Source organism: Myxocyprinus asiaticus, chromosome 13 (genome assembly GCF_019703515.2).
Source record: "Myxocyprinus asiaticus isolate MX2 ecotype Aquarium Trade chromosome 13, UBuf_Myxa_2, whole genome shotgun sequence".
Classification (NCBI taxonomy): Eukaryota; Metazoa; Chordata; class Actinopteri; order Cypriniformes; family Catostomidae; genus Myxocyprinus; species Myxocyprinus asiaticus.
The window spans coordinates 11,473,801-11,497,313 of NC_059356.1; the positions used below are offsets into that span (position 1 = coordinate 11,473,801).

The 23,513-nt window shown below is 37.6% G+C and overlaps 2 protein-coding genes and 1 pseudogene across 5 annotated transcripts; 2 read left to right on the forward strand and 1 right to left on the reverse strand.

Moving 5' to 3' along the window:
* The first annotated feature begins 4,602 nt into the window (after positions 1-4,602).
* Positions 4,603-5,545, forward strand: LOC127450778 (uncharacterized; annotated as a pseudogene).
* A 2,095-nt stretch (positions 5,546-7,640) lies between these two features.
* Positions 7,641-14,226, reverse strand: LOC127450716 (zinc-binding protein A33-like). 4 transcript variants are annotated; one of them, XM_051715015.1, is made up of 7 exons: positions 13,716-14,226; positions 12,145-12,240; positions 11,825-12,055; positions 11,729-11,751; positions 11,504-11,622; positions 10,748-11,111; positions 9,883-10,019 (listed from the first exon to the last, which is right to left on the reverse strand). In XM_051715015.1, coding segments are annotated over exons 1-7 (1,233 nt in total). In that variant the 5' UTR covers positions 14,115-14,226; the 3' UTR covers positions 9,883-10,018. The 4 variants fall into 4 exon arrangements, with proteins under 4 accessions (XP_051570972.1, XP_051570975.1, XP_051570974.1 ...); XM_051715014.1 differs by having other exon boundaries at positions 9,903-10,019; positions 10,734-11,111; XM_051715012.1 differs by lacking the exon at positions 10,748-11,111 and having other exon boundaries at positions 7,641-10,019.
* LOC127450717 (tubulin beta-4B chain-like) lies at positions 13,982-22,598 on the forward strand. The gene is made up of 5 exons (XM_051715016.1): positions 13,982-14,126; positions 15,533-15,832; positions 19,023-19,131; positions 20,959-21,069; positions 21,198-22,598. Exons 2-5 carry the CDS (start codon positions 15,776-15,778, stop codon positions 22,253-22,255), a joined length of 1,335 nt encoding a protein of 444 aa, XP_051570976.1. The 5' UTR covers positions 13,982-14,126; positions 15,533-15,775; the 3' UTR covers positions 22,256-22,598.
* The last annotated feature ends 915 nt before the right edge of the window (positions 22,599-23,513 follow it).

Genomic DNA, 23,513 nt, shown 5'->3' on the forward strand with positions numbered 1-23,513 from the left:
AAGATACTGTTCAAAATCAAGACAAATATGTATTTGGACACTTTCTGGTTGTCAAACATTAGTGGAACATGCTCATAGTTAATGTGATTAACTACATCTGTGTGTTACTAGGACACCTATGTGAACTTGAGGAGAACTTTATTCGTCCTATTAAAAATCACCTTGAGACGAGTTGAATAAAAGTAATTGCAGAAATGGCTCAGAAATGTACATTTTGTTTTGAGAAAAGGTCTAGCATCATTTGTTAGATGCCACTTGCTTTGATATTTTGTTATCAATGACATTCATTACATTTTAAAGTGTGACAAAGGAATATTCCAGGTTCAGTGCAAGTAAACTCAATCGACAGCACTAATCAATCAATAAACCCTAAAACCCTAAAGCGACCGTAAAAATGAAGTTTTAAACAACTTTACAGCTCAAATAATACATTCATTTTAACAGAAAAATTAATGAAAGTGCTTTTATAAAATTATAAGCTTCATATTTCTGCTCATAAACCCTCCAAAAATTGGCCCCATTCACTTCCATTGTAAGCGCCTCACTGTAACCTCAATTTTTGCCTTTCTTAAAGAAAAGGAGGGGCGAGTCAAATTAATTTTTGTGGTAGTCAACATTATGCCACAAATGCTGTCGATTGAGCTTAACTTGTAATGAACCTGGAATATTCCTTTAAGTGTCCAAATACTTTTTGGGGGCCACTTACAGCTAAGTTGTCATTACATAAAATTAAATTCACAAAATTTTAAACAAAGCAAAACAAAAGGAGTCCAATCCTAATACTAGGATGCTCATGTTCCACTACATTTAAATAAACAGCCATTTAAATAAATAGCCATGATCCTTAATGAATTACTACTATATTGCCTTACCATATTCAGGTACTCAGTGCATCTCTTTCATTATAGACTTTAAAAAACCTTATTAAATCAGAATCAGGATGAGTTTTATTTGCCAAGTGTGCTCACATGCACTTGGTAACAAAAGCTTCCAGTAAGTCACAGAAGAATATGTATTCTTCATATAATATACTGTAGGTTATTTAAAATTATGTATACATATTCATATTTATACATGTTACCTGTACTAACCCATGTGTGCAATATGCAAATTCATTATTTTAATATTTTATTTGATATTTCTATTTTTCATATTTGTACCACCTGTATAGACCCATACCAATGTAAAAAAGAAATGTAGTGTGAGTTTACAGTATATTCCTGGTTACTAGTTGGCAGACATTCACAGTATATTTTAAAGTAGTAGTTCAACAATTTCAATTACAATTAAAAGACAACTGTAAACTGTGACTTAGCAGTGAACGGCCAGGAAATCACTGTAATGTAGTAGTGCTGTGTTGTGCAAGCACAATGATCATCTGTTTTTTTTTTGTTTTTTTTGTTGGCATACAATGTTTGTTAATTCTCACCACTGTTAAGTTTTGTATGCTGAGTATTGCCTGGTTGACAACTCATTCTAAAAGTTAATAAGCATATAGCCTAAGCATCGCCAACATTCCAACATGTTCAAACTCATTTTGATTATGAAATAATGCGTACCATTTTTTTATTATCCAACTTGTCTGTTTTCCAAGTGCACACTTTGACAGTGGACTCCTGCACCTGTGCTCACTGTCTGCAATGAAACAGCCAAAGAGGTATAGCGACTGACATGAGAGCCCCTGAGTCGGTGGTACAAAACCAGAACCAATCCCAAGATGCAAATCAGCCCCTAGACCGAGTTTTTGAGCATGTAAGGGAAAGTCAGGGGAGACGTGTTGTGCGGATGACAGTTCTCACGCCTCACCATACTGGTTCATTCTCTCACTGACTTCATGCACAGTATTCACTGTCCTGGTAAAGAGACAGATTGAATTAAGCTCCTTTATATAATTCATCCTATAATGTGCATGTAGAAAGCATTGCAGAGCTTATTGTAGCTTCTTGGTTGATGATAAATGAAACACTAAATGTGGTTAATTTAAAATGAGCTCTAAACTGGACACAAAATAATAAATAGTAAAATTATTTCATATGACTACATTCAGTTAAAAGTCATTGTTAAGAGTCAGATCAGGTAAAAAAAAAAAAAAAAAAAAAATAGCTCTTTATGACAACTCCACAGTTTCAGTTTTACAGTGTCGAAAGTACAACAAATGTCTCTCCTTTTTCACTTTAATAATTCCCATTAAAAAACTGCATCCATGCTATTCAAAAGTTCTTCAAAGTTATTTTAATCACCCTGTGAAAAGTGGTAACCTGCAATTGTTACATTTAGGAGCTATTTCTACTTGATCTAACTCTTATAATTCATTTTGATGATGTAATCTATTGTATTCAGGTTGATACTTTGATGTTAAATAATGGTTTTGAGTTGAATAAAACCACATAAAACACATTTTTAGGTTAACATTTTTTTTTTTTTTTTTTTGTCTGTGCATAAGTTCTAAACCAACTCTCATTATAAGCTTTATCCAAGAAAACACCCATCAAAACAGCCTTGATACTGTTAGAAATCTAAAAAACAAATGGTCATCAGGGACGTGGTCCAAAAAGTATCTCTCAAAGATCCTCACTCTTATCAACAATTCTAATTCCTCCAGGCCTCATGATGTTTATAAAGGTGACTCCACAATCAGACCCACATCTTCACAGCTAAAAACGTCCATCTGGTAAGAAATGTGGGTGTCCTTGTCTTTTTTTTTCCATCATAATCATGTAATGAATATTCATAGTCCTATATACAATACTCTGTGCATGCTTTTAATAATGTTTGTATTTTGTGGGTGCCACTTGCTTTTTACGAAACACTATTATATGGAAAAATCCAGGATGATCTTGCAAGTATTTCATAGTGCCAAGAGTTTATAGAGTTTGTTCAGCTGCAATAAATGAACTATAAATGATAGTAGTACAATTACTGTTAATACTACAACATAATTGTTAACAACTGACAAACTTTTGGTTTGGGAACTCTCTGGTTCAAGTTAAAACTTTTAAACTTGAATGCTTTCATACTGATGGCACATTGTCTTCATCACTATTATTAATTTATATTAACTCAATAAGATGTGCAAATAGTTCTGAAATGGTACTATATAGACGTTGAAAATGGATACTGGATGGAAACTATTTGGACATTCTCTAGACAATGTAGACTTAATTGGCACATTTTAAATTCCAAGGATTATTTTGAAAGATTAATTACAAAAATTAATGATCTTGTAATCCTTTTCAAGTGCGTCAGATTCATGAAGAATGGCTACTGATATACAGTAGATATTCATTTGTCCACATCAAAGCAATTTCAATCTGTATTCTACATCTCTGGCAGGGTCAATCACAGTAGGCTTTTCCATAAACTGACATACTTTATCAAATCAAGAGTCCATTTTCACCTTTAGCTGGTTGAAGTCCCCAGAGCTGAAGGTGAAAAACACAATTGATTAACAATGTCAATTCCAGGTAGCCTTCTTATCCTTTAGCAGACACACTCTTGCTGGAGAGGCTTTAGCCTGAAGGAGAGAGAGAGAGACTGAGAGAGAGAGAGAGAGAGAGAGAGAGAGAGAGAGAGAGAGAGAGAGAGAGAGAAAGAGAGCAGTTGGGACATGCAGAAGGCGAGAGCCCTGCTTACGCCCCATTGGAGCAGCAGAACAGTCCCTGCACACTTCAGAGGGCGGAGCTTCACATAAGATCTGATATAAAAGACACGGATAATCCACAGAAGTTCTTTAGTCCTTCACTCATCACTTCTGACATGCAGTAACTTAAAACATTTGCAGAAGAATTACAGTTTAGACTGCAATATAGATCAATTCAGTGTTATAATCGATAGTTCTGATGAGCCACGTTTAAAGCATTGTTAAATGCTGATAAAGTTCCATGTATTTTTTGTGATTCATTGTGCAAAATCTATTAGTCATAAATGTACACTATGCCTCAAAAGATGACATTTCTGCAAATAACTGTTCATGTTGGACATTTTTAAATAGTAATGCTAACAGTGCGATTGACTCACATAGTGAAGCCTGTCCTTATATACTGTAACTATACTGAAGAACAAGGTGGGTCTATCTTGTAAACCCTGATGGTCCCTATTGACAGGTGTTTCTGCACAGATGTGTTTCTGTGGACTGTGTGTTTGTGCAGTGGGTGAACTCCTGTAGGGATATGCAGGTTAATAGGTAAACAGCTAAAAGCAATTAAACATGTCCCCTGATTGTTATAAGAAATCTTCCTACCATTCGAGCAATGAAGTACCACCTGTTTTCAGCAGGGGGCAGTAAGTGAAACTCCAGCTGTTTATGCAACAAACTGCTGTACAGACAATAAACCACACTGAGGCTCGCTTGACACAAGCTACAGCACAAGATGAGGATGCGTTCTTGCATTCAAACACAGCTGGATGGAGCGCAATTCCAAATGCAGAGATCTCGAGACGTGTTTTTATAGTTTCAAACTACGTTGAACTTGACACAGCGACCAACCCAACAGTCTTCGCCCCATAAATAAAACCAATGCCAAATGATTTTGTCTCATTAATAGGTTGATTTAACCTGTCTTTTTCACTTTCTCCTCTAGAATCTCATTCACTGGTTTTATCATGGAGGACCGACTACGCCACGACCCAAGATTTAGCTACGTCCTCAGAAGCAGCCTGGCCTCCTCTAACCTCACGACCAACTCGGCCAATGCCACACATACCATCAGTGTGTTCGATGAATGGTGAGCGGTATAATGTTTGACCTAGCTATACAATCCTTCAACGTGATCATAGGAATACCAGCCAACATCCTGGTCATCGCAAACCTACTAAACACCTGGAATGAACCTTCAACTTCTGACTTCTTCTTGGGCTGCCTGGCCTTCATGGTTGCCTACTTTGGCTTTATGACGATCATAGCATTCTTCAATCTCTACCAATGGAAGAGTGCACTGGGTTGGAGGGCTCGGAAGTTCTATTATGGAGTGAAGGACACCAGCAGGCCGCTCTTCCTCTCCTGCGTCTGTCTGGATCGCTTCATAGATGTCATCTTCCCCATCGCATTTAGGCAGTTGAAGGACAGTAAATACAGGATCAGCTTCGCCACTGTGGTTTTAATGCTCACCTTTGCTTATGCTTCAGCCAAAACTGTCGGTGGCCTCTGCAACTTTGAGAAGGTTTTCACCGGTGAGGTCCTATCCGCTTTCACTTGGATGGTGGTGTGTAACGTTGCCATTCTCTGAGCTCTGAAACACTCCCGAGGATCTGGAAAAGATAAGATGCATCCTGTTAAAAGAAAGGCTTTCAAGATGGTGCTGCCTATTCTGGTTATAGTCGTGTCTAACTATCTGCCACCAGTTGCTCTGTTCCACTTTGAGGACCATTATCTGCATAAGATCTTCACCTGCTATGTGCAACCAGTATGCTTTGCCTTTGTAAACATTAGCAGTACTATCCAGCCCTTAGCTTAATTGAGTCGCCTAGAGAAAGTTCTATTCTTGCCTGAATCCTGGGTGAAGAAAAATTATGCTGCAAAGGGAAAGATGAGCCCTCAAATAAATAATGATAAAATGATCAGGCTACTTCCGTCAGTGTCTGACATATACTATTAAAAATACTAAACATACTACTGATTATTTAAAAAAAAAAAAATGTAGTAACAATTTCTATAGTCCTCAGTTTTCAAAATATCATTGTAAGTATAGACACCTACAGTACATGTACTATTTATTGAACTTGGGCCTTTACACAAGAAAAAAACTCCACAACCAGTAATAAAATGATACATTAACCACAAATTAATTTGAATGTCTTTAATCTTTTTAACAAGCCTATTAAAATTGTAATAGATTGAAATTAAGCATTATAAATGCCATAACTTGGAGACCCAAAAGTCGCCGAATTGCAGGAATGACCCACTTGTTAGATATTTGTAATAAAAAATAATTATTGTACTAAAGGTTTTACTTTCCAGTTGTGCCATTTAATGACTTGTAAAATATGCATTGTTTAGAATTGTCCTAGCATTAATATATGACTGAATAATATATGAGAATATGTGAGATATAAATATGAGAGTTGTGATGGGGGGAAAAATAGCAAAAATCACAAAGGGAAGTAGAACTATTTGTAAAGGACAAAAAATAAATATATTTATTAAATCTACTTTGAAACAATTTGTCATTTGTTCAGAAATGTTACCAAAAAATTATACAATCTCATGATTCATTTTATTTCAACTTTTTGAATGTATGATAAAGGACTCTGAGACAACCGGCTGAATTAGGAATCACATACTACTCTTACAATTTCAGTCATTTAAAGATATATAAAAAAATGTAAGAGTGGTGTGGCATTATGCAATTCTTAAATTCAGCCATCTTACCATCTCACTGCTGCCAAACAAGAAGTACACTACACCTATATAGAGGAGCGCGTGTACAGGGAGTCTGACAAGATGTTTTCTGAGATAAATGGGGCACTTTCACTTCACAACAATTTGTAACTTTTATGCATTTTTTAAAATTTATAAAAATAACATATGAGAGTAAAATCATAAAAACATTTAGGTATGGGTTACCTACAGGCAAAGTGGAATTAAATCTAATTGTGAACACTTGAGCTCTCTTAAAAAGAGGGTATTATATCTGCTCACTGTGTACATCTGTTCACTTGTTTTTGTCCACTTTGTGATAGGATCTCAGCCCACTTTTCATCATTATTTTTGGAACCCAATAAATGAGTTAAGTTAAATAATTTTTTACAGAAATGTTTTTTGTATATTGTTAACAACAATGATAATATAATAAGAATTATTATTATTGTTGTTATAACTTGCATGTGGCATTGCTATTCGGTTAAACCCTTAAGCGTTTATTTTGGCGGAAGCTTTTTATTTTGCCGCAATATTAAATGGTTGTTTGTTTGTAGTTGAGTTAGCAATGGCCTTTTTAAGCAGAGAAATGCTCTCATCCACTCTTCAAAAAGGTGATCTGAGGTTATTTTAGATTTGGATAACTTTTAGCGGCTAAGTATATTGGAACTATGCAAATGTAAAATCAGTGATCTCACTACGTCATATTGTGATTTTGATTTTATTTGGATTAAACTTCATCCATAATGTGCAGTTATTCAGATTTAGGCCTATATGAATCATCTAGCCCATGACATAATCTGAATGCTAACAATGTTTGATTTTGATTTTATCTATAATGCTTATAAAAGTTTCAGTTATTCTGCAAGTATATTAGTTACTACAAAACATTTCACAGGAGATGTGAGAAGGACTGAGAATCTGTAGTTCATCTGTCACTTTTATAGCAGATCTTATGGGAAGCTCTGCCCTCTGAAGTCTGCAGGGACAATAAGCTTTATGTGTTCTTGTCACGCTGTTGTCTGTACTACAGCTCCAATGAGGCGTCAGCAGGGCTCTTGAGGCCCTGCAGCGTGTCCCAACTGCTCTCTCTCTCTCTCTCTCTCTCTCTCTCTCTCTCAGTCTCTCTCTCTCTCCTTCAGGCTAAAGCCTCTCAAGCGAGAGCATGTCTGTTAAAGGATAAGAAGGCTGCCTGGAATTGATACTGTTAATCAATTGTGTTTTTCCTCCTTCAGCTCTGGGGACTTCAACCAGGTAAACGTGACCAATGGACACTTGATTTGATAAAGTATGTCAATTTATTGGAAAGTCTGTTGTGGTTGACCAGAAGGAACATAAAACATATATATAGATATATGTAAACATATATAGCGTAAATATGTCTATAAACAGGAAGTCGCCTACACAAGTTCACAACAACAGCATTCAGCTGTGTACCCACAAGGTAATAATCAACAGTAACAGTGTTATCATTTATTCACCAATGTGTATGAAATATGCCAGGAACACAACAATTGTTAAGAACCACAGCTTTCTGAAAAACAATGAGGATTTTCAAACCAATGTTTTGAAATTGGGTTCATTACTTACATGGTCTTCTTTATGCTGCATGTTACTCCCATCTGGTGGTCGAAAAGATGGAGTGCACCTACAAAGCAGCTGTCTCCAATTACAGCAGTAGGTTTATAGGTTCACTCAGTAATTTTTTTACTCATTTAAAAAGTTTTACTTCTAAAGAAATGAATAGAAATTTTGGAACATATGTATAAAATCATAATCATTCATGTGAGTTGAAGAGTTCAGTCATATCAGTAACCTAATAAAAGCTGTTTTATTCTACATGGGCAGGGGCACCTCATGGGGGCAGCCATGTTAGCATCACATGACCAGCTGAATGCTACTCGCTTAATCTCAATAACTGCCCTGTTAGTGGACACTTTCATTCATTGATTAAATTAATCCTGTGTTACTATGCAAAGTGAATTTCTACAATGGCATTGGTAACTGAAAACTACAATGTTTGAATGATGCAGCATCCAGGCCACTAGGTACCAGTGTAAGCCAATGTAAGCCATACTTTGACATACTTCAAAAAATTACTGAGTGCACCTTTAATATATGGTTCTTTGTGTGCTTTTACAACATGTTGATTTTGGAGCAGTTGAAGTTATTATCAAAGCTATTAGGTCATTTGGGTGTATTATCACTGAAGTTAATTGGTAAAAACAAACCAAGTAAGGCTCATGTGGGTTTCATACATGAATTACAGGGATAAATAGTCTTATGTATTAAAAGTATACATTAAAGTAATTATATGTAAAACAGCAAACAGAGCATCCTACAAAAGGCCTCCTTTGGTGTTATGCAGAAGAAAGAAAGTCATAATAGTTTTAAGAAAGTGAAAGTGAAACAGAATTTTCATTATTGAGTGAACTATGCCTTTAAAGGTACATGTTGGAGGAAATATTTAGTTTTTAAAAAGATTCTTATATATATATCTCAAAAATCTTCAAAAATGTTGTAATAACTTGCATTGTCTAACAATGTCACTACACTGTCAAACACGGACACTCCTGTTCCATCTTTCTACAATATGTGTGTGCATATTTCTGATCAGTGGCGTAACTTTGATAGTACGGGCCCATGCAAAGCACCTGCCAGGCCCCTTTTGGCCTTCGGGGGAGGGGGGGTGTACCTTCTCAGTTGTTTTCGCCTTCCGGCAGCTGTATTCTTAAAACTGTCACAGCACACACTGCATATTATTTATCCTTTTCACCTTGATCACAAACACGCTTATGCACGGTTATTAGTTGCACCTATAACACTTGGAGATAACAAACACAAAATATGTTTGACTTAATGAGCTTTCATTGATCTATGAGTTCAGACAAAGATTCATACTGACTGCATGCATTGTACTGACAAACAATCATTAAGACAGAATAGAGGCAGTACAAAATAGACCGCGAAAATAATGTTTTTAAAATCTGCGCCTTAAAAAAAATCTGATTCCACTTTGGTCTGTATGTAATTACCTATTTCAAATTATTACTATGGGTAAAGTATAATTTAGTATGTAAATTTTGCAGCAACCTTCTTCAATGAAATTATTTTCCTAAACATAAACCCTCCTCTTTAATGGATACCAACACTGGCTTGGATAAGATTCTTAAAGGATGTTTACTTTGTGTGTAGAAATACGGTAACAACTTCTCTGTAAAGGCATGATTGAAAGAGTATAGAATCTCTTGACATGCTGAGTTTGAGAAAACCACCTCCCTACGATCCCAGTTCAGCTGAACTTTGACCCTCTGCAGTTTTTCATTCACTTTAAGAGCTGTCGGGGGTGATGCCATGGCCCTGTATTGCCCATCACGCAGGCAGATGGTCCAGAAGCCATTCTCTGGTCTCGCAGGCACTTCCTGATCTCTCTTCACATTCTCGCTGGCCAAGCCCAGGATCCAGTCTTCATTTTCGCCGACCTCAATCTCCCAGCAGTGGCTTGCTGAGCTAAAGGCAGTGGAGCCCAGCACCTCTGCACTCACGTGGAAACGTTCAGGGTTATCAGGGCGACCGTGGTTTGGGATGCTATAGTGGAGACTGGTGAGGTCATCTGACAGTGTCAGACAAGGGTGAGCTGTGTTTGGGTCCAGAATTATAGGATCTGAGATGGGGGGAAGCAGAAGAAAGAACTTAAAATATGGATATGTGTAGCATTCATGTAACTGGCTAAAGCTTTTCTAAAAGACTTAGAGACCCATAGACCAAAGACGTTCTTGTGCTCAAAAAGCAAGACGCAGTGCAACAGTATAACTTTGCAGTTACACAATTTGTCTCAAGATGGGTTTTTCACAGTTGAAGTTCTTTTTAACTTGACACAGCATCTAAAAAATGTGACCTGTGAGAGATACTAAAGACACAGCAAAACAACAAGCCACAGCCACAAAAACTAGAAACGATACCAACAGCTAGAAACGATACCACCATTCCCCCCCTCCCCATCTAACACAAGACAAGACCAACAAAACAAACAAAAACACAGACCGGGACAGAACAGAAAGTAGGGGAGGGAGGCAAACCAGGGTGGACCATATGTGGTACCAGGGGCACAGACCAGGGGGAGGTTGGGAAACCAGGAAGGGACCAGAGGCAGAGACCCGGACATGACCGGAGGCACAATCCAGGGGGAGGGGAGGGAGGGTAACCAGGGCAGGGCCAGAGAAAGGCGGAGCTGGCAGGGCAAGAAACCAGGACAAAGATACAATGGTGGCCATTTGGGAATAAAGAAGTCAGCAGCGGCCACTGGGGAGAGCCAAGGGTCAGCAGCGGCTGCTAGGGAGAGGTCAGGAACGGCAGCAGGCGCTGGAGAGTGTAAGACCTCTTGACAGTCACCAGCGGACAGGGCAGGCGCTCCATGGGAGCTGCAGCGAACAAGGCATGAGGTCGGGTGGAACCATAGCGGAAAGGGGGTTGAGCGGCTCTAGAGCGGGGAAGATGTCCGGTGGCCTCCATGGCCGTGAACAGGAGCACTTGTAGCATGGAAACGACCTCCATGGCCCTTGGCAGTGAGCGCTAGTGGCAGGAGAAAGGCTTCTCTGGTCCTTGGCAGGCAGCGTTGGCGGCAGTGGAAAGGCCTCCATAGCCACGGCAGGGTCAGATGAGGCGAGAACCCTCCTATCCCTATTCCCTCTATGAGGGCAAAGCAAAGCTGAGGGCTCAAGGAAAGTTGCAGTGCACTCAGCCGCATCCAGGTGAGCTGCAGAGTAGAATGAGGCAGGGCCTCAAATTTTCAGTAAGCACAGTCCAAGTTTACCTGATGAATTTTCAACCTACAGAGTGTGATCAGTCTGATTAAATTACACTATAACTAAAGAAATTAGATGTACTTTTTACAAGTTTGTTTAAAAGCCTGTACATTCCGATGAGATAAAGATCAGTAGCCTTTTTTATTCTACACAAAGGTGCATAACAGGTTTACATTTTAGATGCTGTCAGTGCTTTGATATTGTTCGCTTTTATGTCTACCCAAACATACGAAAATGTACTTGTACAATTTACATCCAAGTACTTAAGAATTCTATTGGGTTATTTTTATTTCTTCATTTTTATTTTCACTAGTGTCCCTTTACACATTAAAGAGGTACTTACTATATTTTGCAACTGCCTGCATCTTCTGCCAGACCTTGTACTTCAGGTTGCCAAGATACTTAGGCTCATCCAACAAAGATCCAGATACACATTCTGGATCCTGCAATGTGCTCCATGATCTGTGGGGAAAAAAGCATATTTAGACCAAACACAGGCTTGAAAGAAAAACAACAAAGCAAGCAAAGGCAAAAAAAGTAATGAAAGGAAAGTCATAGATTTACATACCCCTCATTGGTAGCTTTGAAGTTCTGTAAAAGATGAATGCAATTAATAAATGAATAAAATAATGAATGTTATTCTAACAGATCACAATATTCTCACCTGCAACAATGTCAAATCTTCAGCGTTTATGGTTTGTTCCATTGTGCTGAGCATGTCTGTAAGAGATGATATCCTCCATGCAATATCATCATCTCTGTTCTTCATGGCCTCCACTCTATGCGCTTCTTCCTCCATGAGTGATGACAACCGGCGCTCTTCCTCCTCATACAGAAACTGGTGAAGCTTGAGAAACTCCTCTTTCATTTGTCTCTCAACTCGCTGTGCCTGAATCTAACAACCATAATTAATAATATGGAGAACATCTATTGGTATCTTGTTACCAATTCACATGTTTATTTGTGATTACATATAATATTTACCTTTATGTACTCCAAAGTAAAGGCAGAGGACTGTCTTGCTTTACTGAATACTTCCAGCTTATGTTGCAATACTTTCATGGCAGCAGAGAGTTTATCCTGCAAGAGAAATGTCTTTCTTTAAAGTAAAACCAAGGAACTGTTTGGTTTTGCTTCAAGATCCAGATTCGGGATTGGACATCAAGTGGCGAACCAACCCGGTCCCAAGACAAGTCGTACAAAAATGTACCACTTTAACTCCCATAGAGAAAAATAAACAAACCAGAGTCTTCCTTTTTAAAGCTGCACTATTGAAGTTGTTAAGTGAGTACATAAAACTGTTCAAAAGTGTGTTCTTGCCTTAACTCGATTCACCACGGTAAGCCTACAATAATTTTACGATTTATATTTTGAGCTGTCAGGTCAGATTTGGTGGGAAATAACTGCAGGCTTACATCATTCATCCTTGCGTGTTTATGTCATGACTGTAAGCACAATTAATGTAAGAAAAAAATCAGTGTTCCTCTGCAAGTTACGTGCAATTTTAGGTTTCAACCACAGATGTTGATAGACAGCCAAAAAGTCTTGTAAAGCATTTATAAATTAAAGTGTTGGATAGGAGGTTAGGTAAAATGTGATGCCTGTATTGTATTGATTTGGAACTCTTTTTGTTGATTGGATGGTTTCTATTTGTTACAATTTACGAATACGAATTATGACAAATTGTCTTGAAATTATGTTGGGTGACCCAACATAGAACCCAATTTGTTTACTGTACAAAAGTTATATATATATATATAACTTTTGTACAATTTTGTACTTTTGTACAATATATATATATTATTACGACAGTTTTCCAAAAAAAATCAATAAATAAACCAATAAATAATTAATATATATATATATATATATATATATATATATATATATATATATATATATATATATATATATATATATTGGTTTTCAAGCACTACTAGGGAATGTCAGGCAAAAATAGACTGGATGAATTTTCTCCAAAATAATGAAGAGTTTGATTGGACGTACAACCTCTGACATCAACAACATCTTGGCAAGTGTTTCCACCTCCTTTTAAAAAGTTTATTTATTTAGCTTCTTTATTTTGCTATCCTAATCTAGCATGATCAAATTGTTAGTTGCATGTAATTATTTGCATTTAGCATTGTTTTTTTCCTGCTGTAGGGTCACCAATGACCCACCAGTTAAGAACCACTAAAGCACTATAAACTTTTGAAGACTCTCTCTCCATTAACCTGCTCTCTCTACCCTAATCCAACCATTTCATTACCTTCAGAAAATGTTTGGATCGGATTGATTACATTTTCCCAACAAACAATAGGACACATGTGCCACACTGGGAGCTTGAGCAAGGGGAATGCAGAAGGTGTTGTTTGAAAGCCTGCCATGATCTTTTGGCCAAACAGTCTGAGAAAATGTCAAAGCAGACTTGACAAACTGCATTCTTATGCCTTGATGCTATAAATCTTCTCAAAGCCTGAGAACAGCAGAAGGTATTGAGGACAAACACAATGTTTCACAGATTCGATAACACAATGTGACATTGTCAACTCTACCTTACAATCCAGAGCCGCCTCTTCTGTGGGAGAGCAGTCATGACCTTTGTGCATTTTTGAAGCTTGGCATACCACACAGATGGGTTCTTGATCTACTAAACAGAAAAGTTTGAACTTTTCACCATGTCTCCAGCACAATGTGTTGGATCCAGAAGCATTGCCCTGGCCTCTCCCCAGCAGAAAAGCTTCACACAGGTTTTTGAGGGCCCGATTAGAGGGAGGGCTTTTCTTGGAAGCTCTTCTCCTGCAGACGGGGCAGCTGCGAGAACTTGCGCTATCCCAGAAGTGCTCCAAACAGCTCCTGCAGAAACTGTGGCTGCATGGCAGAAGAACTGGATGCTTGAAGATTTCACAGCACACGGGACAGGAGAGGTCCTCTTCTGGAAGATTTGCAGACATGTCCTCAAACAGGTATGACTTTTCTCAGGTTCTCAGGAGGGATTTTGTTCTGTGTTTGACATCTCTTTTGGGTGTCAGCTGAACCTGTTGTCTAGTTTACAGGTGTTCTCACTCAGCTGGTTTCATTGAGCACAGAGTTGATAATGTGTCTGCCTTGACATGTAACAGCAGAGGAGGAGGAGTCTAAGCACACTGAACAAGTCAAACTAGAAGCAATATATATATATATATATATATATATATATATATATACAATATAAACATCACTCCACATTGAAAAGAAATAAGATAAATAAAATAAATTGATAAAACCAGTTCTGAAAACAGTACTGCATGTGATATAATATTGTATCTGATGATTTTATAGCTAACAGCCATACATTTTTTTGAAGAATTAATTCAATTATTTGATTCAATTTAAGCATTTGATCTAAATGAATGAGACCCTGTGTCTTTACACTCAAAAAAAATTTATTTCGATTTACGCATTTCAATATCATAAAAAAAAATTAAATCAAATTTCATTGAGTAATCTTTCACAAAATAAAGAAAAATAATATTTTCAGTTTTATTAATTGAATGATTTTTAAAAATACAAAATTTTATATTGATGGAATTTTTTATGAAATTGAAATGTGTAAATCTTCAAAATATGCTAAATATTTTTTGAGAGTATATGGTAAGATAAAAATGGTCGCATGAATGAAAAATATTTTAACTTCCAAAAAAGATAAATAAATAAAAATTATAATTTTATTATAACTGTACCTACAACACTCAATAATTTATTTTAGCTTATTTTTCAGATTTACGAATTTCAAATTCATTACTAAATTCCATCAAATTGAATTGTGTAGTTTTTAACAAAAATGGAATTTATAAAACTGAAAATATTTATTTATTTTTTATTTTATTTTTTTACTCAATTCAATTTGATGGAATTTGGTTATGAAATTGAAATGCGTAAACCTTAAACTTATTTTTGGAATTAAGTATCTTTTTATTTAAACTTTAGTTAATTTTTAAAGGTTACTTGGTATTTACATGTCTATTAATACTATTTTGTAAAAGTCCCTGTCAGATGTGAAAACTACATTCAGCAGATGTTTTATGGACGTTTATGATTTATGTGTGTAATAATGGGAATCTGCTCTTTATAAGATATTTATTAACAGTTTCTGTGTTAATTATAATGTGATGCTTGCCCCATATATGGTGGTTACTGCCATGGTCAAGGTACTTCAAAGAATACCATTGTACTAGCATGGTAAATGTCCAAAATACTCTGTGCTTTTGGAAAGATGCGTTCCAACAGGCTACTCTTTAGGAGAATCCATCTCCATTCCTTCCCACAGGTCTTTAATTGTCAGTGGTCCGATTCCTCAGACAGTCTCCTATCATCTCTGTCCAAATCACAGGCAGCGCATCCTATCGGGTGTCTCCACGAGCTCAATGTCCTCCTTCTCTCCTCCGGCCTTGGTTACCATGGTGATGACGTCATCTTGCACCACACGTTCAGCCCAGTAGCGGCGTTTAGAGGCGGGCGTTAATCTCCGACCGATGGTAACGAGAAGGGGGGAAAAAACAGCCCCAGTCCGTCAGTGCAGAAGAAGACGAGCCCTCGGTTCTCCATCCCCCGCCATTGTCCTCCCCGCTACATCATGCGCGAGATTGTGCACCTGCAAGCCGGCCAGTGCGGCAATCAGATCGGAGCCAAGGTAAAGTATACAAATACTGTGCAAATGTGAATGCTCATTTTGACAAGCGATCGTGCAGATCTGCAGTCGCCAAAGGACTGTCTAATCCGCGTTGAGAGAGTCTGCCAGAAATGCGCTGAAGATCTCATTGTACGATGAGAATGAATGTAACAAAAAAATGGATTTTCCATAATTGCACGATTGGAGTGACAATCGTGCAATTATGGCATAGGCTATTTAGTATACCTTAAATATACCTTATATATGCTTTTAGGCTAAATGCATTTTGATGGTAATTATATTTAAATGTTGGAAACGGATCCTCCAATGGCAGGAGTGACCTACTTTACATTTAATTAGCTTGCTGGAATAAAAGATTTTGATTTTGTATTTAATATTTAGCAAAGAAATGTACGCATATTGTATATACATTGAAAATGGTTACACATGCATCCGATTTTGACCTGTATTCATCACATCGTTACACTGGTCAAATTCATTGCGTAGGATTTCCATTAGCAATCATTTTCCAACCATCAAAGGAGTGTTTTGATATGCAATATGAATATAAAAATATGATTGGGTTGCAAGGTATATATTGTTGTCACAATCTCGCCTTCATATTTGCTGCTTAATTTGTACTTGCTACATAATTGTTGGGTTTATACTTGTAACAAGATAAATTTGATTCTTATTTTGTCTCTCTCTCTCTCTCTCTCTTTCTCAAATCAAATCAAATCAAATCAAATGAGCTTTATTGGCATGACTGTATACAGTGTACAATGTTGCCAAAGCATTGAGGTGCGTAGGATCACTCTCTGGGTGTCCTGCCCTGTGTGTAAAGGTACAGTGATGGTAGTTATCTGGAGGTGTGTCTGACAAATGGAACCAGAACTTAACTGCTCTCTTCTGGATTTCAGTGAGGAGAGGGAACCGGCCCAGTTCTGCTCTACAACCCAGACTCTGAGCATTTCTGTGAATTCCCAGGATGTTTTTGCAGAATTCTAGGTGGAAAATTTCATCAGGGCTTTTATCCCAGGATTCACAGCCATATAGAAGTATAGGTTTGATGCATGCTGTCGAAGACTTTCAGCCACAGTTTAATGGGAGGGTTGAATTTAAATAATGATATGGCCTATGGGTTTTGTCAGTCAGATCTTTTATTGCCAAATCAAACTGTCCTGAAGCAGAGATTGTAAGACCCAAATAATTATAGCAGTTGGCATGATGAACGACTGTTCCCCTGATTGTAAAATTATATTTATTTTTCATAATGCGATTTGTTTTCTGAAAAATCATGACTTTGGATTTCTCCATGTTTATTGGTAAAGCCCAATCTAAAATGGAGAGGCTTTCATGTAGTCCCTCTTCATTAGGTGACAGCAGCAGGAGGTCGTCAGCATTAAGGAGGCATTTGATTTCTCTGCCATCTAAGATCAGTCCAGGGCAAGATGACTTTTGAAGATTGTGGCTAATTCATTTATCTAAATATTAAATAGAGTTGGGCTTAGGCTGCAGCCTTCACGAACTCCCTTGGTCTGACTGAAATAATGGGTTCTTTTGTCATTAATCTTAACACAGCATTTATTGTCTTTGTACATGTCTTTTATGATATCATATGTCTTTCCTCCTATTCCACTCTGGATGAGTTTAAGGAAGAGTCTGTCATGCCAAGCAGAATCAAAGGCCTTTTTAAAGTCAGTGAAGCAGCCAAATATTTTGCCTTGTTTTGTTTGCTGAACATATTTCTGTATAAGTGAGTGGAGTGTGTAGATATGATAAGTTGTTTTCTGCTTAGGCATGAATCCAGTTTGACAATTATTTGGTGTCTTGTGTTCTTGAATGAAATTCACTAATCTGTTATTGATAATGCAACAGAATAGTTTCCCAAGGTTGCTGCTTACTGTAATGCCCCTGTGTTTATTTGGGTTGTACTTGTCCCCTTGTTTGAAAATTGGGGTGATTTGATTTTTCTTCCAATTCTCAGGAAAGTGTCCTGATTTTAAAAGCAAATCAAATAATTTCAGAATAGCATCTTTCAGTTTGGGGCTACTATGTTTCAGCATCTCATTATATATTCCATCCAAGCCACAAGATTTTTTTATTTTTGAGGGATTTCATCTTTTCAGTCAGTTCATTTAATTATATGGGGTGTCCAGATGGTTTAATTGATCTTTTATTGTGTGTTCCAAATTATTTAGTTGGGAGGCCAAATGTTTTTGGCTGAGGTTTGGTTCATTTTGTGAGTAGAGGTTTCCGAAATGTTCTGTCCAGAGTTTTGGGTTACAGATGGGAATGGATTTGACTTTTTTTGATTTATCTAAATTATTCCATAAATCCCAGAAGTAATTTTAATTGACAGCCTCCTCAATCTTGAGTTTTGCTGTCATATGTTCTGCTCTTTTCCTTCTTAGTAGTGACTTGTACATTTTAAGGTTTGGTGATATGTGGTTCGTGTGTGCTGGTTTGCAGGGTCTCGTGTTTTTCATTTGTTAATGATCGTAATTCCTTTCTTGATGTTTGACAGTCTTTGTCAAACCAATCGGCTTTCATAATTTCATTTTTGCTTCTGTACATTTTTCTTTTTCTCAGGGCGTTGCTGGCCACTGTATGAAATATTTTAGTTAACTGTTCTATTGCCAAATTGATACTTTTCTTGTCTAGTCCAAATCTGGTGTAGAAAAATGTGTCTATCATTTTCTGAACATGAATGCTCTGGAGCTCAGCTTCATACTGTGCAGGACTGTCATTTTTCCATATAAATTTGGTGGGGAGGGAATAAAATAGAATTTTCTGATTAGAAGATGGCAGATTTGCTGACTTGTTTAGACTAATGACTATGTGACTGTGATCTGTGAAAGGAAGCTGTGACATCACCATGAAGTAGTTCATCTTATTGTGGTCTATATCTGTTATAGCGTAGTCCACTGTGCTGCTGCCTAGAGGTGAGCAGTAAGTAAATCGACCCAGAGAGTCTCCCCTTGTCCTGCCATTATCTATATATAAATTCAGGCTTTTGCAGAGCTGCAGGACTTGTTTCCAATGTCTGTTTATTGTGTTGTCATTGATTCTGCTGTATAAGTGTACTGTTAACATATTTATCTCCAGCTGAACTAATGTAGTCTGGTTCCTTTCCGGTTCTTGCATTCAGATCCCCCATTAACTTTCTATCTCTCTGTCTCTCTCTCTCTCTCTCTCTCCGGTCTCTCAGTTCTGGGAGGTGATCAGTGATGAGCATGGCATCGATCCAACCGGAACATATCATGGAGACAGCGACCTGCAGTTAGACAGGATCAGTGTTTACTACAATGAGGCTACAGGTAATTTTTCAAATATCATAGGGGTTACAGATACAAAATGTGTCAGAATTCTTATGAATTCTTCATATGGGTGATTCTCACAAAACCTGTCAAGGAAATGTCCTGGTCCTATTTTACTCCAAAATCAAAAGGAGCAAATAAGAAATGACTGTTTATTTTGCCTATTGAAAATGAAGCCTATTTTGGGGCCATTAAGATTTTTTACAATGTGGCATTATATACCTTATTCACAGTAGTGCCATCTTTGATTTTTAACTTTAATGAAAATAAGGCTGCGAGGGAAAGACTTACCATCTCTTCAATGGCATGCACAGTATAAAGCTGTATAAGATCACATCTGAGCTCCACAATTCATGTTGTCTGGAGTTTTTTGTATATTGAAATGTATTGAAAATATATTTTTTCAATGTTTTGTCAGTGTAACGATCCAAAAACACTTTAAACTGCAGTATAGCTCATTGAAGAGACTGTACAAAAATCAAAGATGGTGCTGCTGTGAATATGCACATTTTACCCCCCAAACTCTCATTACAACAATGCAAAAAAAGGTGGTCATTATGATATTCTCAATACCACAACATAAAAAAAGATACATTGTAAAGTACTGAAGTTGCCTTTCATTTTCACCAATTTTAATTTAGAAAATCAGTGTACAACAGCATCTTTTTATTGTAATACAGTAAAAACATGACTGTGTTACGATAGGGAACAGTAAAAGTAAAATGTCCAGACCCTTTACGGTAATGAGAATTGGGGGGTAAAATTTGTCAATTTTGGTAAAAGTGTCATGAAAAATAATGTCACAATAGGTAAAATATAATGTAAAAAAAAATGTGCATTGATTTGGGGTTAAATATATGACCAGGACATTTTCTTGACAGGTTTCATGACAATTACCCATACTGTTTATGGCAACAACATTCAAATATAATGTGGTCCAAAAGGTCTAAAAGTTTAAAACTGGGATTTAAAACTGGAAATATACCAAATTGTTATTTTTTTATTAAAACAAAGTTATGATATATTTAAGATTCTGCACTATTTATTGCTCACTTATTAAATTTATCACATTGTTAACTCTTGTACAAAAGACAAAGCCAATTTATATGCAACATCACAAAATGCTCATTGAAACATTCCTGTCATTCCTGTCAACATTTCTGGCATGTCCCTCAAAAGTGGGGAATACCAATTTCTTGAATGCAAATATTTTTAATTCAATTTTTCACTCGAATCGTTGTGCTGATAATATAATTTGTAATAAACATGTAATTAATTTAAAAAAAAAAAAAAAAAGCAAAATTAATGCTAGCGGACTTTAGGGCTCTACTGTATGCACTGCGAAACATAATTTTCTTAATGAGTATTTTTGTCTTGTTTTCCAGTAAAAATATCAGATTTTTAAAACAAGACATATTTACAAGCAAATAGGCAAAATATATTAAGTCTTATCTTTAGAGAAATCTGACCAAATTTAGTAAACTTTATGCTTAAAACAAGAAAAACTTATCTACCAATGGGGTAAGAAAAATAAACTTGTTTTTCCTTTGAAATAAGTTTATTTTTCTTACCCCATTGGCAAAAAGTTTTTCTTGTTTTAAGCTTAAACCTCACTAAATTTAATTAGATTTCTCTGAAACAAGACAAAATAACTTATGCCATTTTGCTTGTCAAGTAAATTTATCTTGCAAGAATGTTTCGATATTTTTACTGGAAAACATTTCAGAAGTACTCATTCAGAAAATGATTTTTCCAGTGTTTTTACAGAAATTTGCAAGCATCAGATTCATAGACTGTTTAGTACAAACTATCTGTCCTTGTTTATAGGTGGGAAGTATGTTCCCCGTGCCATCTTGGTGGATCTGGAGCCCGGCACAATGGACTCAGTTCGCTCTGGACCCTTTGGACAGATATTTAGACCTGATAACTTTGTGTTTGGTATGCAATTTATCAATATTTTTCTACATTATTTTCACCCTATACTGGTGCGATAATGTTTTGCTTTGAAATGAATGGAAATAGTACAACATTTGTTTAACATTGCATTTATATTGTCATTTTGGTAGGTCAGAGTGGTGCTGGAAACAACTGGGCCAAAGGTCACTACACAGAAGGAGCAGAGCTGGTGGACTCCGTACTAGATGTTGTTCGCAAGGAAGCCGAAAGCTGTGACTGCCTGCAGGGCTTCCAGCTCACGCACTCCCTGGGTGGAGGCACTGGATCCGGCATGGGCACCCTCCTCATCAGCAAGATCCGTGAAGAGTACCCCGACCGTATCATGAACACATTCAGCGTGGTCCCCTCACCCAAGGTGTCTGATACCGTGGTGGAGCCCTACAACGCCACCCTGTCTGTCCACCAGCTAGTGGAGAACACTGACGAAACCTACTGCATCGACAACGAGGCTCTCTACGATATCTGCTTCCGCACACTCAAACTCACCACACCGACTTACGGCGACCTCAACCATCTTGTCTCGGCCACGATGAGTGGCGTGACCACTTGCCTCCGCTTCCCCGGCCAACTCAACGCTGACCTCCGCAAACTGGCTGTCAACATGGTGCCCTTCCCCCGTCTGCACTTCTTCATGCCAGGCTTCGCTCCACTCACCAGCAGAGGCAGTCAGCAGTACCGCTCCCTCTCCGTGCCTGAACTCACACAGCAGATGTTTGACGCCAAGAACATGATGGCCGCCTGCGACCCGCGTCATGGCCGCTACCTGACTGTGGCCGCTGTGTTCCGTGGACGCATGTCCATGAAGGAGGTGGACGAGCAGATGCTCAACGTCCAGAACAAAAACAGTAGCTACTTCGTTGAGTGGATCCCCAACAATGTCAAGACCGCCGTTTGTGACATTCCACCCCGTGGGCTAAAAATGGCCGCCACCTTCATCGGCAACAGCACGGCCATCCAGGAGCTCTTCAAACGCATCTCCGAGCAGTTCACCGCTATGTTCCGTCGTAAAGCTTTCCTGCACTGGTACACTGGAGAAGGTATGGATGAGATGGAGTTCACCGAAGCCGAGAGCAACATGAACGACCTGGTGTCCGAGTATCAGCAGTACCAGGACGCCACTGCCGAAGAGGGCGAGTTTGAAGAGGAGGGCGAGGAGGAGGTCGCCTAAATCACACCAACCTGCCGAGATATTGGTCTACTCCATTTACCGCCCCCCAACCACACACACATTTCATCCTTCTCATCAACAAACCAATGCTTTCCAGAACAAACAAACTGTTGTTCACATCCTCATTATCCATCGACAACAGTGCCAAGTTTGAAACAAGTGACATTTCAATGAATTTTAAACATTTTGTTTGACTTTTGTGTTTCTGAATGTTCCAAACCATCAAATCCCCCTCACAGCCAAGTGAAACTTAAGTGATTTTTTACTGTGAAGCCTTCAGATTTGAGAACGATGTAACAGTTGCCAATGCCAATCTGAATAAAGGCTAATTCTGTATCTGAAATGCTTTCTTGTTTGTTTGTTTTTTTAATAATTAGAAGTCACATAGATTTGTATAAAAGTTTATTTTACATTATCGTAAAGTTAATTTCGTGTTTCTTGATATCATCACTTTAGCATCAAAGTCCTTTTCAAAGCAAGTCAGTCATCTTTGGAATGCTCCCGGGCAGATATTTTCTATGGATGCAAAAGGCAGGAAAGTACAGCTCTTATCCACATGAATGAGGAAAGACCGAAATCTCCAAAACAGTTGGTCAAGATCAAAATCAAAGAACATATTTCAGATCAGCAGTAAAATCTGACTAAAACAATCATTAATTGTGTATCCTTCAAAACGCAAAAAACACCCCCGCTATTTTTCAAGCTGGTTCAGCTAATGCACATGTGCATTTTCAAGCTGACTGACAGATGATGTCTGGATCTAAACGGTAATTGGCTCTTTTACCTGGAAGGCAAGACTTCCTTTTCTACATCCGCCATATTGATTCCAATTTCTTCCAGTCATTTTAATACAATGCTTCATCTGTGGCTAAATAGGCTGTGATGAGCATGTTTACATGCATGTACTTACACCGTTTATGCTTAAGCCGACAACGTGTGGTCATAAACGGTTTAAGCATAAACCGATCAACACAGGTAGTGTAGTGTAAACACCTATTCTGACGTTCTTACCGGTTTATCCAATGTGCGCATTGCTGTTTACATTTTGATGTCAAAAGCAGAAAATAATCTGTTGATTTCAAATCTTAAGGAAATGCTTTTACATGAGATTTGATATAATCAAGTTATTCCCTGCTTTTGACATGAAAATGTGAAGAGGCATGTGCACAACACTTGCACACATTGGATAAACTCGTGAGATCATCGGGAAAACATATTTTTTTTACGTGAAATTAGGGTGAATTGCAAAAATCTACCT

Coding starts and splice junctions, on each gene's coding strand:
- LOC127450716 (XM_051715012.1), bottom strand. CDS start 14,114: ATGTCTGCAAATCTTCCAGAAGAGGACCTCTCCTGTCCCGTGTGCTGT. Junction 12,241..13,715: donor AGGCGGCTCTGGATTGTAAG/GTAGAGTTGACA, acceptor TTTCTCTTGCAG/GATAAACTCTCTGCTGCCAT. Junction 12,056..12,144: donor TTACTTTGGAGTACATAAAG/GTAAATATTATA, acceptor TATGGTTGTTAG/ATTCAGGCACAGCGAGTTGA.
- LOC127450717 (XM_051715016.1), top strand. CDS start 15,776: ATGCGCGAGATTGTGCACCTGCAAGCCGGCCAGTGCGGCAATCAGATC. Junction 19,132..20,958: donor TTACTACAATGAGGCTACAG/GTAATTTTTCAA, acceptor CCTTGTTTATAG/GTGGGAAGTATGTTCCCCGT. Junction 21,070..21,197: donor ACCTGATAACTTTGTGTTTG/GTATGCAATTTA, acceptor TCATTTTGGTAG/GTCAGAGTGGTGCTGGAAAC.